This window comes from Oncorhynchus kisutch, unplaced genomic scaffold, assembly GCF_002021735.2.
Source record: "Oncorhynchus kisutch isolate 150728-3 unplaced genomic scaffold, Okis_V2 Okis02a-Okis13b_hom, whole genome shotgun sequence".
Classification (NCBI taxonomy): domain Eukaryota; kingdom Metazoa; phylum Chordata; class Actinopteri; order Salmoniformes; family Salmonidae; genus Oncorhynchus; species Oncorhynchus kisutch.
The window spans coordinates 8,619,826-8,634,970 of record NW_022261979.1 but is presented as its reverse complement, the minus strand read 5'-3'; the positions used below and the strand labels follow the sequence as shown (position 1 = coordinate 8,634,970).

At 45.2% G+C, this 15,145-nt stretch overlaps 1 protein-coding gene across 1 annotated transcript; it reads left to right on the top strand.

The window, feature by feature from the left end:
• The first annotated feature begins 2,465 nt into the window (after nt 1–2,465).
• On the top strand, nt 2,466–14,725 carry LOC116359337 (protein asteroid homolog 1). The gene is made up of 5 exons (XM_031812252.1): nt 2,466–3,485; nt 10,908–11,428; nt 11,845–12,058; nt 12,173–12,347; nt 12,482–14,725. Exons 1-5 carry the CDS (start codon nt 2,729–2,731, stop codon nt 12,615–12,617), a joined length of 1,803 nt encoding a protein of 600 aa, XP_031668112.1. The 5' UTR covers nt 2,466–2,728; the 3' UTR covers nt 12,618–14,725.
• The last annotated feature ends 420 nt before the right edge of the window (nt 14,726–15,145 follow it).

The following is a 15,145-nucleotide window of genomic DNA, read 5'->3' as shown; positions in this document are numbered from 1 at the left end:
CCACCACCACCACCATGGCAGCCCACACCACCACCACCACCACTACCACCACGGTAGCCCACACGACCACCACCATGGTAGCCCACACCACCACCACCATGGTAGCCCACACCACCACCACCACCATGGCAGCACGCTTCACCACCACCACCATGGCAGCCCACACCACCACCACCACCACCATGGTAGCCCACACCACCACCACCACCATGGCAGCCCACACCACCACCACCACCACCATGGCAGCCCACACCACCACCACCACCATGGTAGCCCACACCACCACCACCACCATGGTAGCCCACACCACCACCACCATCTAAACTAAATACAGGCCTTTGCCAACCAACAAGGTAAGTCAGTTACCTGACAGTGTCTAAGTGATCATGTGTGATGAGCACCGTTTGCATAATACATTCCTCTTCCAGGGCGTTTGCCTGTTAGGTTCTCTGAAAGAGAAACTTAACAAAAGAGAAACCCATCCATTGTAATGATGATGTAGATAGTCATGTGACTGAAACTCTTCACTCCATGTCCACATGTATTTTTAAAAAATTGTGTATATTTTATTAAAGTTTTACAGAATGTACATCAAGGATTTGACCATATCCCTCCCTCCATTCAACACATCCACCAACCCCCCCTAGTCCCTTCCCTAACTCTCCGCCCTACCTCAGTCCACCCACCTCGATTCCCTCCCTCCCCACCTCCCTCCCAACCACCTACCTTGATCACCCCATATAGCCAACCCGTCCCACACCCTCCCTCAATTCGGTCCTAGAAAACAAAAATTCTACAGAGATATCACAACAAATAAACAGTCAAGAATACTGGGGGGGGGGGTCGAGGTGGGTGGACTGAGGTAGGGCCTGGTGAGACTACTTATAGACGCCTCGCTATTACCTTCGCCAGCATCTTTACATCCACATGAACCTCACTAGGGTAGGGGGCAGCATTCTGAATTTTGGATGAAAAGCCCAAATTAATCTGCCTGCTTCTCTGGTCCAGAAGCTAGGATATGCATGTAATATATTTGGATAGAAAACACTCTAAAGTTTCCAAAACTGTTAAAATAATGTTTGTGAGTATAACAGAACAGATATGGCAGGCGAAAACCTGAAGAAAATCCATCCAGGAAGGACTATTATTTTGAAAGGCTGTTTTACCATTGAAAGCCTATCCACCATAAAAAGACTTAGGACCCAGTTCACAATCTCTATGGCTTCTTCTACACGTGGCCAGTCTTTAGGCATTGTTTAAGGCTTTTACTCTGAAAAATGAGGGAGATACAGCACTTTAAACGGTGGAAATTTCCAGACATGAGCCCAAAGCGTGATCGGGAGCCTTTCTAGTTTCTCCTTTTCTATTGACAAAGCTTTTATCCGGTTGAAATATTATTGATTATTTGTGACAAAAAACAACCTGAGGATTGATTTTAAACATTGTTTGACATGTTTTTGACAGGTCTTCTGCTCCTCAGGTCGTGTGACATTTGAATCAAAAAGGTAACTTACGAACTCACCAATCAAACATGATATGTAAGAAAGTGGAACGCAAAGTTCATATTTGGCTAAATTAACTAATACGTAGGAGCTTCGTCCACGAGCTTCTTCTCCATTCACCTGCTAAACCAGAACTCCGCTCTTGTATTTGAGCTGAATACACATTTAAACCTTTGACCTGTTACTTCATGTCCTCCTGGAATGTAACTAGTAGCCCACACCACCACCATGGTAGCCCACACCATCACCACCATGGTAGCCCACACCATCACCACAATGGTAGCCCACACCACCACCACCATGGTAGCCCACACCATCACCACCATGGTAGCCCACACCACCACCACCATGGTAGCCCACACCACCACCACCATGGTAGCCCACACCATCACCACCATGGTAGCCCACACCACCACCATGGTAGCCCACACCACCACCATGGTAGCCCACATCACCACCACGGTAGCCCACACCACCACCATGTTAGCCCACACTACCACCACGGTAGTCCACACCACCACCACGGTAGCCCACACCACCACCGCAGTAGCCCACACCACCACCACATTAGCCCACACCACCACCACCATGGTATCCCACACCACCACCACCATGGTATCCCACACCACCACCACCACAGAACATCCTACACCACCACCAACACAGTAGCCCACACCACCACCAAACCCACCACCATGGTATCCCACACCACCACCACCACGGAACATCCTACACCACCACCACAGTAGCCCACACAACCACCACCAACAGGTTAGCCCACACCACCACCACCACCACCACACCCATCACCATTGTAGCCCACACCACCACCACCACGGTAGTTCACACCACCCCCACAGTCGTCCACACCACCACCACCACCACCATGGTAGCCCACACCACCACCACCACCATGGTAGCCCACACCACCACCATGGTAGCCCACACCACCACTACCATGTTAGCCCACACCACCATCATGGTAGCCCACACCACCACCACAGTAGTAACCCATTTCCGACTGTATTATTTTCATATAGGATTTCCCATAAACTAGTCTAGACCTGCTCAGCAAGTGACCATAAATAGATTAGGGAGATGACGTATTGAAAGGGAAACTTAACGAAATGTAAATCTTTCCATTGTGACGATGCTATAAATAGTCCTGTGACCTTCCATTGTGACTCTTCACTTAGAAAGACATCATATCCTAGAAGAAGCTCATCATGGGTATCCAGGGTTTGACCAGCTTCATAGATCATTGTGGAACAATTGTAAAATATGATCATTTCAGAAACAGCAAGGTGGTCATAGATGGTAGTAATATATTCCACTTTCTTTATTTTAACCCAAGTGTGGATCAGCAGCATGGAGGAGATTTTGAGGACCAGGTCTGCAAGTTCTTCAAGGCGCTGAGAGATTGCGGCATTGAACCTTATGTGATTATAGACGGAGGCTCCGACCCCACCGACAAAAAGTTTGAAACTCTCAGAAAACGAGCTGAATCAAAGATCGACACAGCCAACATGTTGTCCAAGGGGCTTCGAGGGGCTTCGAGGGGCTTCAAGGGGCTTCAAGGGGCCAGGTTAATACCAACCCTTGCCAGACAAGTCTTTAAAGAGGTCCTTTCCAGCTTAGGGGTCCCGTTCGCACAGGCCCTTTCTGAGGCAGACCAAGAAATAGCCTCATTGGCTCAAAGGTGGAAGTGTCCGGTCCTGTCTAATGACAATGACTTTTATATTTTTGACATCCAGGCAGGATTTCTTCCCATGTCCCATTTTAAGTGGCAGAACGCGTCAGTGCAAAATTACATCCCCTGCAAGCTGTACACCACAACAAGCTTCTGCAGACACTTCAACATCAACAGACAGCTTCTCCCAGTCTTCGCTGCCATTGCAGGAAACGACTATGTCAACTTGGATAAGATGGGCTTTCCTTTCAGGTGGAAAGACAACTCACCGATGGAACCCAATCGAAAGCCAAGTAAGTTTGAACATATTACGCGTATACCGAAGTAAACATAACTACTACAGATGGTGCGGCAGGTAGCCTAGTGGTTAGAGTGTAGGGACGGCAGGTAGCCTAGTGGTTAGAGTGTAGGGGCGGCAGGTAGCCTAGTGGTTAGAGTGTAGGGGCGGCAGGTAGCCTAGTGGTTAGAGTGTAGGGGCGGCAGGTAGCCTAGTGGTTAGAGTGTAGGGACGGCAGGTAGCCTAGTGGTTAGAGTGTAGGGACGGCAGGTAGCCTAGTGGTTAGAGTGTAGGGACGGCAGGTAGCCTAGTGGTTAGAGTGTAGGGACGGCAGGTAGCCTAGTGGTTAGAGTGTAGGGACGGCAGGTAGCCTAGTGGTTAGAGTGTAGGGGCGGCAGGTAGCCTAGTGGTTAGAGTGTAGGGACGGCAGGTAGCCTAGTGGTTAGAGTGTAGGGACGGCAGGTAGCCTAGTGGTTAGAGGGTAGGGGCGGCAGGTAGCCTAGTGGTTAGAGGGTAGGGGCGGCAGGTAGCCTAGTGGTTAGAGTGTAGGGGCGGCAGGTAGCCTAGTGGTTAGAGTGTAGGGACGGCAGGTAGCCTAGTGGTTAGAGTGTAGGGACGGCAGGTAGCCTAGTGGTTAGAGGGTAGGGGCGGCAGGTAGCCTAGTGGTTAGAGTGTAGGGACGGCAGGTAGCCTAGTGGTTAGAGGGTAGGGGCGGCAGGTAGCCTAGTGGTTAGAGTGTAGGGGCGGCAGGTAGCCTAGTGGTTAGAGTGTAGGGACGGCAGGTAGCCTAGTGGTTAGAGGGTAGGGGCGGCAGGTAGCCTAGTGGTTAGAGGGTAGGGGCGGCAGGTAGCCTAGTGGTTAGAGTGTAGGGACGGCAGGTAGCCTAGTGGTTAGAGTGTAGGGACGGCAGGTAGCCTAGTGGTTAGAGGGTAGGGGCGGCAGGTAGCCTAGTGGTTAGAGTGTAGGGACGGCAGGTAGCCTAGTGGTTAGAGGGTAGGGGCGGCAGGTAGCCTAGTGGTTAGAGGGTAGGGGCGGCAGGTAGCCTAGTGGTTAGAGGGTAGGGGCGGCAGGTAGCCTAGTGGTTAGAGGGTAGGGGCGGCAGGTAGCCTAGTGGACTTTACCATATGAAATACCATACAGCTACAGTACATTTACTTTCATTTTGTAAACAAATACTACAAATACTACAAATACTACAAATACTACAAATACTACAAATATTACAAATATTACAAATATTACAAATACTACAAATACTACAAATACTACAAATACTACAAATATTACAAATACTACAAATACTACAAATACTACAAATACTATAAATACTACAAGCAAAGAAACAGAATGAAGTTCTTCCACCAGAAGTGTTTCTTCAGAGATTAAAATAGTCATTGGGGGAAGAGTTGTGACAAAAAAAACTCTGCAATACATTAATTAGTCTCTCTCTCTCTCTCTCTCTCGCTCTCTCTCTCTCTCTCTCTCTCGCTCTCTCTCTCTCTCGCACACACGCACGCGCACACGCACACACACACACACACACACATACACACACAATGTGTACAGATCCTTGAGACTTGTGGCTGAAACATAATTTGGATGAATGGCATGACAAAGGGCCTTGGAATCTCGTGACGGTATCTCTGCTTTCACATTTCCATTGATAGAATGCGATTGTGTTCATTGTCCGTAGCTTATACCTGCCCTTACCAACCAACCCAACCAGTTTTTACCAATTGTGTGCAGCAGCTTGTCTGTTACGAGGTTTAATTTCCAAGTCAGATGGAATAGAAAACCTTTTTATATAATACATTCCTCCTAATGAGGGCCGACTAAGACCCAAGTTAAGCGCGCGTCAATGGAACATAATTCCTTTTTCATGTACCATTCTCTTTTTGTTGTCTGACCATGAATTTAAACATGATAATTTAAGGTGTGTCTACGGCATATTCTGACCTTGACTTAAATCAAATCAATTGTATTAGTCACATGTGCCGAATACAACATGTGTAGACCTTACAGTGAAATGCCTAGAAGGGCAGCATCCCGGAGTCTCCTCTTCACTGTTGACGTTGAGACTGGTGTTTTTGCTGGTACTATTTAATGAAGCTGTCAGTTGAGGACTTGTGAGCCTTCTGTTTCTCAAACTAGACTCTCTAATGTACTTGTCCTCTTGCTCAGTTGTGCACCGGGGCCTCCCACTCCTTGAGCCTAATGCCTTTTTTATGTACCATTCTCTCTTTCTGACCATGAATTTAAACATTTCTATTTTGGTTAGAGACGGTTTGCGCTGTTCTGTGAAGGGAGTAGTACACAGCGTTGTACGAGATCTTCAGTTTCTTGGCAATTTCTCGCATGGAATAGTCTTCATTTTTCAGAACAAGAATAGACTGACGAGTTTCTTGCCATTTTGAGCCTGTAATCGAACCCACAAATGTTGATGCTCCAGATACTCAACTAGTCTTAAGAAGGCCAATTTTATTGTTTCTTTAATCAGTACAGTTTTCAACTCTTCTAACATAATGGCGAAAGGGTTTTCTAATGATCAATTAGCCTTTTAAAATGATGAACTTGGATTAGTTAACACAACGTGCCATTGGAACACAGGAGTGATGGTTGCTGATAATGGGCCTCTGTACGCCTATGTAGATATTCCATAACAAATCAAATCAAATCAAATTTATTTATATAGCCCTTCGTACATCAGCTGATATCTCAAAGTGCTGTACAGAAACCCAGCCTAAAACCCCAAACAGCAAGCAATGCAGGTGGAGAAGCACGGTGGCTAGGAAAAACTCCCTAGAAAGGCCAATACCTAGGAAGAAACCTAGAGAGGAACCAGGCTATGTGGGGTGGCCAGTCCTCTTCTGGCTGTGCCGGGTGGAGATTATAACAGAACATGGTCAAGATGTTCAATGTTCATAAATGACCAGCATGGTCGAATAATAATAAGGCAGAACAGTTGAAACTAGAGCAGCAGCACAGTCAGGTGGAAGTTGAAACTGGAGCAGCAGCATGGCCAGGTAGACTGGGGACAGCAAGGAGTCATCATGTCAGGTAGTCCTGGGGCATGGTCCTAGGGCTCAGGTCAGTTGAAACTGGAACAGCAGCATGGCCAGGTGGACTGGGGACAGCAAGGAGTCATCATGTCAGGTAGTCCTGGGGCATGGTCCTAGGGCTCAGGTCCTCCGAGAGAGAGAAAGAAAGAGAGAAGGAGAGAATTAGAGAACGCACACTTAGATTCACACAGGACACCGAATAGGACAGGAGAAGTACTCCAGATATAACAAACTGACCCCAGCCCCCCGACACATAAACTACTGCAGCATAAATACTGGAGGCTGAGACAGGAGGGGTCAGGAGACACTGTGGCCCCATCCGAGGACACCCCCGGACAGGGCCAAACAGGAAGGATATAACCCCACCCACTTTGCCAAAGCACAGCCCCCACACCACTAGAGGGATATCTTCAACCACCAACTTACCATCCTGAGACAAGGCTGAGTATAGCCCACAAAGATCTCCGCCACGGCACAACCCAAGGGGGGGGGGGGCGCCAACCCAGACAGGATGACCACAACAGTGAATCAACCCACTCAGGTGACGCACCCCCTCCAGGGACAGCATGAGAGAGCCCCAGCAAGCCAGTGACTCAGCCCCTGTAATAGGGTTAGAGGCAGAGAATCCCAGTGGAAAGAGGGGAACCGGCCAGGCAGAGACAGCAAGGGCGGTTCGTTGCTCCAGAGCCTTTCCGTTCACCTTCCCACTCCTGGGCCAGACTACACTCAATCATATGACCCACTGAAGAGATGAGTCTTCAGTAAAGACTTAAAGGTTGAGACCGAGTTTGCGTCTCTGACATGGGTAGGCAGACCGTTCCATAAAAATGGAGCTCTATAGGAGAAAGCCCTGCCTCCAGCTGTTTGCTTAGAAATTCTAGGGACAATTAGGAGGCCTGCGTCTTGTGACCGTAGCGTACGTATAGGTATGTACGGCAGGACCAAATCAGAGAGATAGGTAGGAGCAAGCCCATGTAATGCTTTGTAGGTTAGCAGTAAAACCTTGAAATCAGCCCTTGCTTTGACAGGAAGCCAGTGTAGAGAGGCTAGCACTGGAGTAATATGATCAAATTTTTTGGTTCTAGTCAGGATTCTAGCAGCCGTATTTAGCACTAACTGAAGTTTATTTAGTGCTTTATCCGGGTAGCCGGAAAATAGAGCATTGCAGTAGTCTAACCTAGAAGTGACAAAAGCATGGATTAATTTTTCTGCATCATTTTTGGACAGAAAGTTTCTGATTTTTGCAATGTTACGTAGATGGAAAAAAGCTGTCCTCGAAATGGTCTTGATATGTTCTTCAAAAGAGAGATCAGGGTCCAGAGTAACGCCGAGGTCCTTCACAGTTTTATTTGAGACGACTGTACAACCATTAAGATTAATTGTCAGATTCAACAGAAGATCTCTTTGTTTCTTGGGACCTAGAACAAGCATCTCTGTTTTGTCCGAGTTTAATAGTAGAAAGTTTGCAGCCATCCACTTCCTTATGTCTGAAACACATGCTTCTAGCGAGGGCAATTTTGGGGCTTCACCATGTTTCATTGAAATGTACAGCTGTGTGTCATCCGCATAGCAGTGAAAGTTTACATTATGTTTTCGAATAACATCCCCAAGAGGTAAAATATATAGTGAAAACAATAGTGGTCCTAAAACGGAACCTTGAGGAACACCGAAATTTACAGTTGATTTGTCAGAGGACAAACCATTCACAGAGACAAACTGATATCTTTCCGACAGATAAGATCTAAACCAGGCCAGAACATGTCCGTGTAGACCAATTTGGGTTTCCAATCTCTCCAAAAGAATGTGGTGATCGATGGTATCAAAAGCAGCACTAAGGTCTAGGAGCACGAGGACAGATGCAGAGCCTCGGTCCGATGCCATTAAAATGTCATTTACCACCTTCACAAGTGCCGTCTCAGTGCTATGATGGGGTCTAAAACCAGACTGAAGCATTTCGTATACATTGTTTGTCTTCATGAAGGCAGTGAGTTGCTGCGCAACAGCCTTCTCTAAAATTTTTGAGAGGAATGGAAGATTCGATATAGGCCGATAGTTTTTTATATTTTCTGGGTCAAGGTTTGGCTTTTTCAAGAGAGGCTTTATTACTGCCACTTTTAGTGAGTTTGGTACACATCCAGTGGATAGAGAGCCGTTTATTATGTTCAACATAGGAGGGCCAAGCACAGGAGGCAGCTCTTTCAGTAGTTTAGTTGGAATAGGGTCCAGTATGCAGCTTGAAGGTTTAGAGGCCATGATTATTTTCATCATTGTGTCAAGAGATATAGTACTAAAACACTTGAGCGTCTCTCTTGATCCTAGGTCCTGGCAGAGTTGTGCAGACTCAGGACAACTGAGCTTTGAAGGAATACGCAGATTTAAAGAGGAGTCCGTAATTTGCTTTCTAATAATCATAATCTTTTCCTCAAAGAAGTTCATGAATTTATCACTGCTAAAGTGAAAGTCATCCTCTCTTGGGGAATGCTGCTTTTTAGTTAGCTTTGCGACAGTATTAAAAAGGAATTTCGGATTGTTCTTATTTTCCTCAATTAAGTTAGAAAAATAGGATGATCGAGCAGCAGTAAGGGCTCTACGGTACTGCACGGTACCGTCCTTCCAAGCTAGTCGGAAGACTTCCAGTTTGGTGTGGCGCCATTTCCGTTCCAATTTTCTGGAAGCTTGCTTCAGAGCTCGGGTATTTTCTGTGTACCAGGGAGCTAGTTTCTTATAAGACATTTTTTTTGTTTTTAGGGGTGCAACTGCATCTAGGGTATTGCGCAAGGTTAGATTGAGATCCTCAGTTAGGTGGTTAACTGATTTTTGTCCTCTGGCGTCCTTGGGTAGGCAGAGGGAGTCTGGAAGGGCATCAAGGAATCTTTGTGTTGTCTGTGAATTTATAGCACGACTTTTGATGTTCCTTGGTTGGGGTCTAAGCAGATTATTTGTTGCAATTGCAAACGTAATAAAATGGTGGTCCGATAGTCCAGGATTATGAGGAAAAACATTAAGATCCACCACATTTATTCCATGGGACAAAACTAGGTCCAGCGTATGACTGTGACAGTGAGTGGGTCCAGAGACATGTTGGACAAAACCCACTGAGTCGATGATGGCTCTGAAAGCCTTTTGGAGTGGGTCTGTGGACTTTTCCATGTGAATATTAAAGTCACCAAAGATTAGAATATTATCTGCTATGACTACAAGGTCCGATAGGAATTCAGGGAACTCAGTGAGAAACGCTGTATATGGCCCAGGAGGCCTGTAAACAGTAGCTATAAAAAGTGATTGAGTAGGCTGCATAGATTTCATGACTAGAAGCTCAAAAGACGAAAATGTCTTTTTTTTTTGTGTAAATTGAAATTTGCTATCGTAAATGTTAGCAACACCTCCGCCTTTGCGGGATGCACGGGGGATATGGTCACTAGTGTAGCCAGGAGGTGAGGCCTCATTTAAAACAGTAAATTCATCAGGCTTAAGCCATGTTTCAGTCAGGCCAATCACATCAAGATTATGATCAGTGATTAGTTCATTGACTATAATTGCCTTTGAAGTAAGGGATCTAACATTAAGTAGCCCTATTTTGAGATGTGAGGTATCATGATCTCTTTCAGTAATGACAGGAATGGAGGTGGTCTTTATCCTAGTGAGATTGCTAAGGCGAACACCGCCATGTTTAGTTTTGCCCAACCTAGGTCGAGGCACAGACAAGGTCTCAATGGTGATAGCTGAGCTGACTACACTGACTGTGCTAATGGCAGACTCCACTATGCTGGCAGGCTGGCTAAATCAGCCGTTTCCAGCTCCAATAGTCATTTACAACATGAACAATTTCTACACTGTATTTCTGATCAATTTGATGTTTTTATTTAAAAAACAAGGACATTTCTAAGTGACCCCAAACTTTTGAACGGTAGTATATATCATGATGATTTGCATAAATTAGGAGGCCATTGTTTAGCAGTCTCTGCCATGATCATCAAATCAAAATCAAATCAAATTTATTTATATAGCCCTTCGTACATCAGCTGATATCTCAAAGTGCTGTACAGAAACCCAGCCTAAAACCCCAAACAGCAAGCAATGCAGGTGTAGAAGCACGGTGGCTAGGAAAAACTCCCTAGAAAGGCCAAAACCTAGGAAGAAACCTAGAGAGGGGGGGGGGGGCGCCATTGACCTCAAGGTGAAATCCCTGAGCGGTTTCCTTCCTCTCTGGCAACTGAGTTAGGAAGGATACCTGTATCTTTATTGTGACTGGGTGTATTGATACACCATCCAAAGTGTAATTAATAACTGGTGTAATTGATGCTCAAAGGGATATTCAATGCCTGCAATATTTTATAAATATATATATATATGTGTGTTGTTTTTTTGTGCTTGGGAAGGGGTTGTCTTTTTCAACAAGTTGCTGAAATGGCTGGCCAGTTTCCAGGAGAAGCAGGAGGCCTTGGACAATGTGCACCTCCTCATTGGTCATGGGGAAAACAACATGGATGCTGCCCTCCAGGCCCTCTCTCAGGGCATAGAAACATACCAGATTCAACCCGGTTGCCTGGAGCGTTTCTTCAATGATGGCGAGGCTCCTGATCCCGGCCTTCTCCCAGACCATCTGAGTGTCCTTCCAGACTGGACTCTGCTGCCGTTGACGAAGGGGACACTTCCCCCCTACATGATATACATTCTGCAGCTGAGGCCAGTGATACAGGGTATCCAAGTGGAAGATCACAGCTTACCCAGTGGGAACATCACCTCTCGGCCAATACGGCAGGTATTCTACGGGCTGCTGCTGGGTGAGGGGAGGGAAGTGGAGGAGTATGACAGGGAAGGGAAGAACCTGACCAGCAGCAAGGTTAAAGCCATCCTGCCCAGTGCTGCACAACTGCTGCAGCTGGACACACTGGATCAGGTATGTTGACGTGTGATATAGTATACAGTATATAAGTTATATATACATGTGATATAGTATACAGTATATCAGGTATGTATACATGCGATATTTTAAACAGTATATCAGGTATGTATACATGGGATATAGTATACAGTATATCAGGTATGTATACATGCAATATTTTAAACAGTATATCAGGTATGTATACATGCGATATTTTAAACAGTATATCAGGTATGTATACATGTGATATAGTATACAGTATATCAGGTATGTATACATGCAATATTTTAAACAGTATATCAGGTATGTATACATGTGATATAGTATACAGTATATCAGGTATGTATACATGGGATATAGTATACAGTATAATATAAACATGCTGCTGTTTATTCTGAAATTAATTCTCATTCTCTTGTTCTGTTTCTTAGACTCCATATTTTGAGCGGCTTGAGGTATTTTTGGAGACCCTTGGTGTGTCCCAGTCCACTTTGAATGGTGTCCCACCTCACCTGGGACTTCCTGTAGCTGTTACCTACTACTGGCAGAGGCACGCCCATCCCCGACCAGACCGTCCTCTCCTGCAGGCCCTGCTACTAGGACTTGTGTTCGGAGAGCTCTGCAGACAGAGGAAGAGCCAGAGAGGTATGGACCAGAATATGAATGAAAACACACACACACACAGACACACACAACTTAGAATTTATAAATAAAGTGCGTGAAGTGCAGCCAATGACTCCTCCCCTTCTTGTGTATCAGGGTTTATAGAGGAGGGACTAGTGTTGGAGAGGATGAGAGGGCTGATTCAGAGACCTGCTATGAGTCCAGACCTGGGTGTGGCCCACGTCTTTAGCCAATGGAATCGTTGCATGAGGGATGGCCTTGACCTGAATCAACTGCTGTGTCTCCCTCTACCTGAGCCTCAGTGTGCCTGGTAAGGTGTCCCTTCCTAAAACAACCCTAACCTCTAACCTCTAGAGTAGACCAGTGGTATTCCTTTACATTGTATTCTAGCCCAGCAGCAACACAGCTAATTCAACCCTCTGTTGTTTCCCTATTGGAGTCTAGGCTGTACAAGGGAACTCTGGTGCACCAGCTTGTGGACCAACTGAGAGGTGGGGTGACCCCGGATTCTCTCCTGATGGAAGACCCTTCCTCTGTGCAGCTGTACAGAGCCATGCTGGAAGCCATATTCAACTCCTAGGAAGCTGAGACCACTGGACAACCTGACGGACCCTCCACAGATTCTGGTGCTGGAGGAAGAAGAGGATGTTGATGATGATGATGGTGCTGGTGCTGGAGGAAGTTGTACTGAAGTCCCAATGTCCCACTGCAAGAGGAAGGAAAGATTTAACAAAGCTCTGTCAAGTTGTAAATATCGGGACCACTATATACAGACCACTATATAGGGACCACTATATAGGGACCACTATATAGGGACCACTATATAGGAACCACTATATAGGGACCACTATATAGGGACCACTATATAGGGACCACTATATAGGGACCACTATATAGGGACCACTAGGGACCCAGCTTTCTGTGACATTTTAGTGACAGAAGGCCTGGGTAGGAAGGCCCCACTTGCATACACACACACACACACACACACACACACACACACACACACACACACACACACACACACACACACACTCATGAAGTAGTTTCACTTTCATTCACACACAGAGAATAAAGAAGAATGAACATCGATAAGAGAATTCACATTTATTTAAATAAAATAAGAAAAAAAAAGAAGAAATTAATTGGTACTGAAGTTTATTGAAATGATCATTCAAGGTTAAATAGGTTACATGTTGAAAGTTGAAAACATTGTGAAATATGAACGGAGGATTAAAGTAGTGCAGTAATGGAGGTTTCTAGCTTGAATTGTAAATCCACAGGTCAGAACAGCCAGGCAGGAGGTGGGGGGTTAGTTGGTGCTGAAAATGCACCTTATGAGCAAATGCCGCATTAGGTGTTAATGCATCATTGGAGCAGGAGTTAGCCACAATGAGTTAGCAGACAGGAAGACTGTTAGCCACAATGAGTTAGCAGACAGGACGACTGTTAGCCACAATGAGTTAGCAGACAGGACGACTGTTAGCCACAATGAGTTAGCAGGCAGGAAGACTGTTAGCCACAATGAGTTAGCAGACAGGAAGACTGTTAGCCACAATGAGTTAGCAGACAGGAAGACTGTTAGCCACAATGAGTTAGCAGACAGGAAGACTGTTAGCCACAATGAGTTAGCAGACAGGAAGACTGTTAGCCACAATGAGTTAGCAGACAGGAAGACTGTTAGCCACAATGAGTTAGCAGACAGGAAGACTGTTAGCCACAATGAGTTAGCAGACAGGAAGACTGTTAGCCACAATGAGTTAGCAGACAGGAAGACTGTTAGCCACAATGAGTTAGCAGACAGGAAGACTGTTAGCCACAATGAGTTAGCAGACAGGAAGACTGTTAGCCACAATGAGTTAGCAGACAGGAAGACTGTTAGCCACAATGAGTTAGCAGACAGGAAGGCTGATGGTAGAAAGGACTCTCTTTGAGAAGAACCTGTCGACTGCTTGGAACAAGATTTTTGCTTTCGCTTTTTAGCTTGAGATATTTTTTGTTTTTTATTCTACTTGGTTAAAGTAATATTCTAGGAGGAATCGTTAAGGTGACCTCATTGACAGAAGTGTGTTAATGTAGCTGTTAGAGTATTTTTAAACACCAACTGAGGGACTGATCATCTTGAGGGGGAGACAAAGAGCCGTTTATAAATAGTTTCTATTGTTTTTAAATATTGTGCTTCTGATAAAATTGTGATCGACAAATAACATTTTATTGGCACATCCCACTAATGGTTTAGTTAAAGGGCGCTGGAGGCATCTATCAAGTTAATTAATGGTTGATTTGATCTTATCATTGATTTGTGATATTGATTTGTGATTGGTGATTGGTTGATTTGTGATATTGATTTGTGATTGGTTGATTTGTGATTGGTTGATTTGTGATATTGATTTGTGATTGGTTGATTTGTGATTGGTTGATTTGTGATATTGATTTGTGATTGGTTGATTTGTGATATTGATTTGTGTTTGGTTGATTTGTGATATCGATTTGTGATTGGTTGATTTGTGATATTGATTTGTGATTGGTTGATTTGTGATATTGATTTGTGTTTGGTTGATTTGTGATATTGATTTGTGATTGGTTGATTTGTGATATTGATTTGTGTTTGGTTGATTGATCTGGGATTTTTTTATGGCTGTTTCTGGAACTTTGAATAAACTTGCTTTATTGTTCTGAAACCCCGTGTCATCAATGAGTTATACCAGTGCTTTTCTCTAGGTTTCGGAAATAGACTTGATCAAATCAAATCAAATGTATTTATATAGCCCTTCGTCCATCAGCTGATATCTCAAAGTGCTGTACAGAAACCCAGCCTAAAACCCCAAACAGCAAACAATGCAGGTGTAGAAGCACGGTGGCTAGGAAAAACTCCCTAGAAAGGCCAAAACCTAGGAAGAAACCTAGAGAGGAACCAGGCTATGTGGGGTGGCCAGTCCACTTCTGGCTGTGCCGGGTGGAGATTATAACAGAACGTGGCCAAGATGTTCAAATGTTCATAAATGACCAGCATGGTCAAATAATAATAATCACAGGCAGAACAGTTGAAACTGGAGCAGCAGCACGACCAGGTGGACAGGGGACAGCAAGGAGTCATCATGCCCGGTA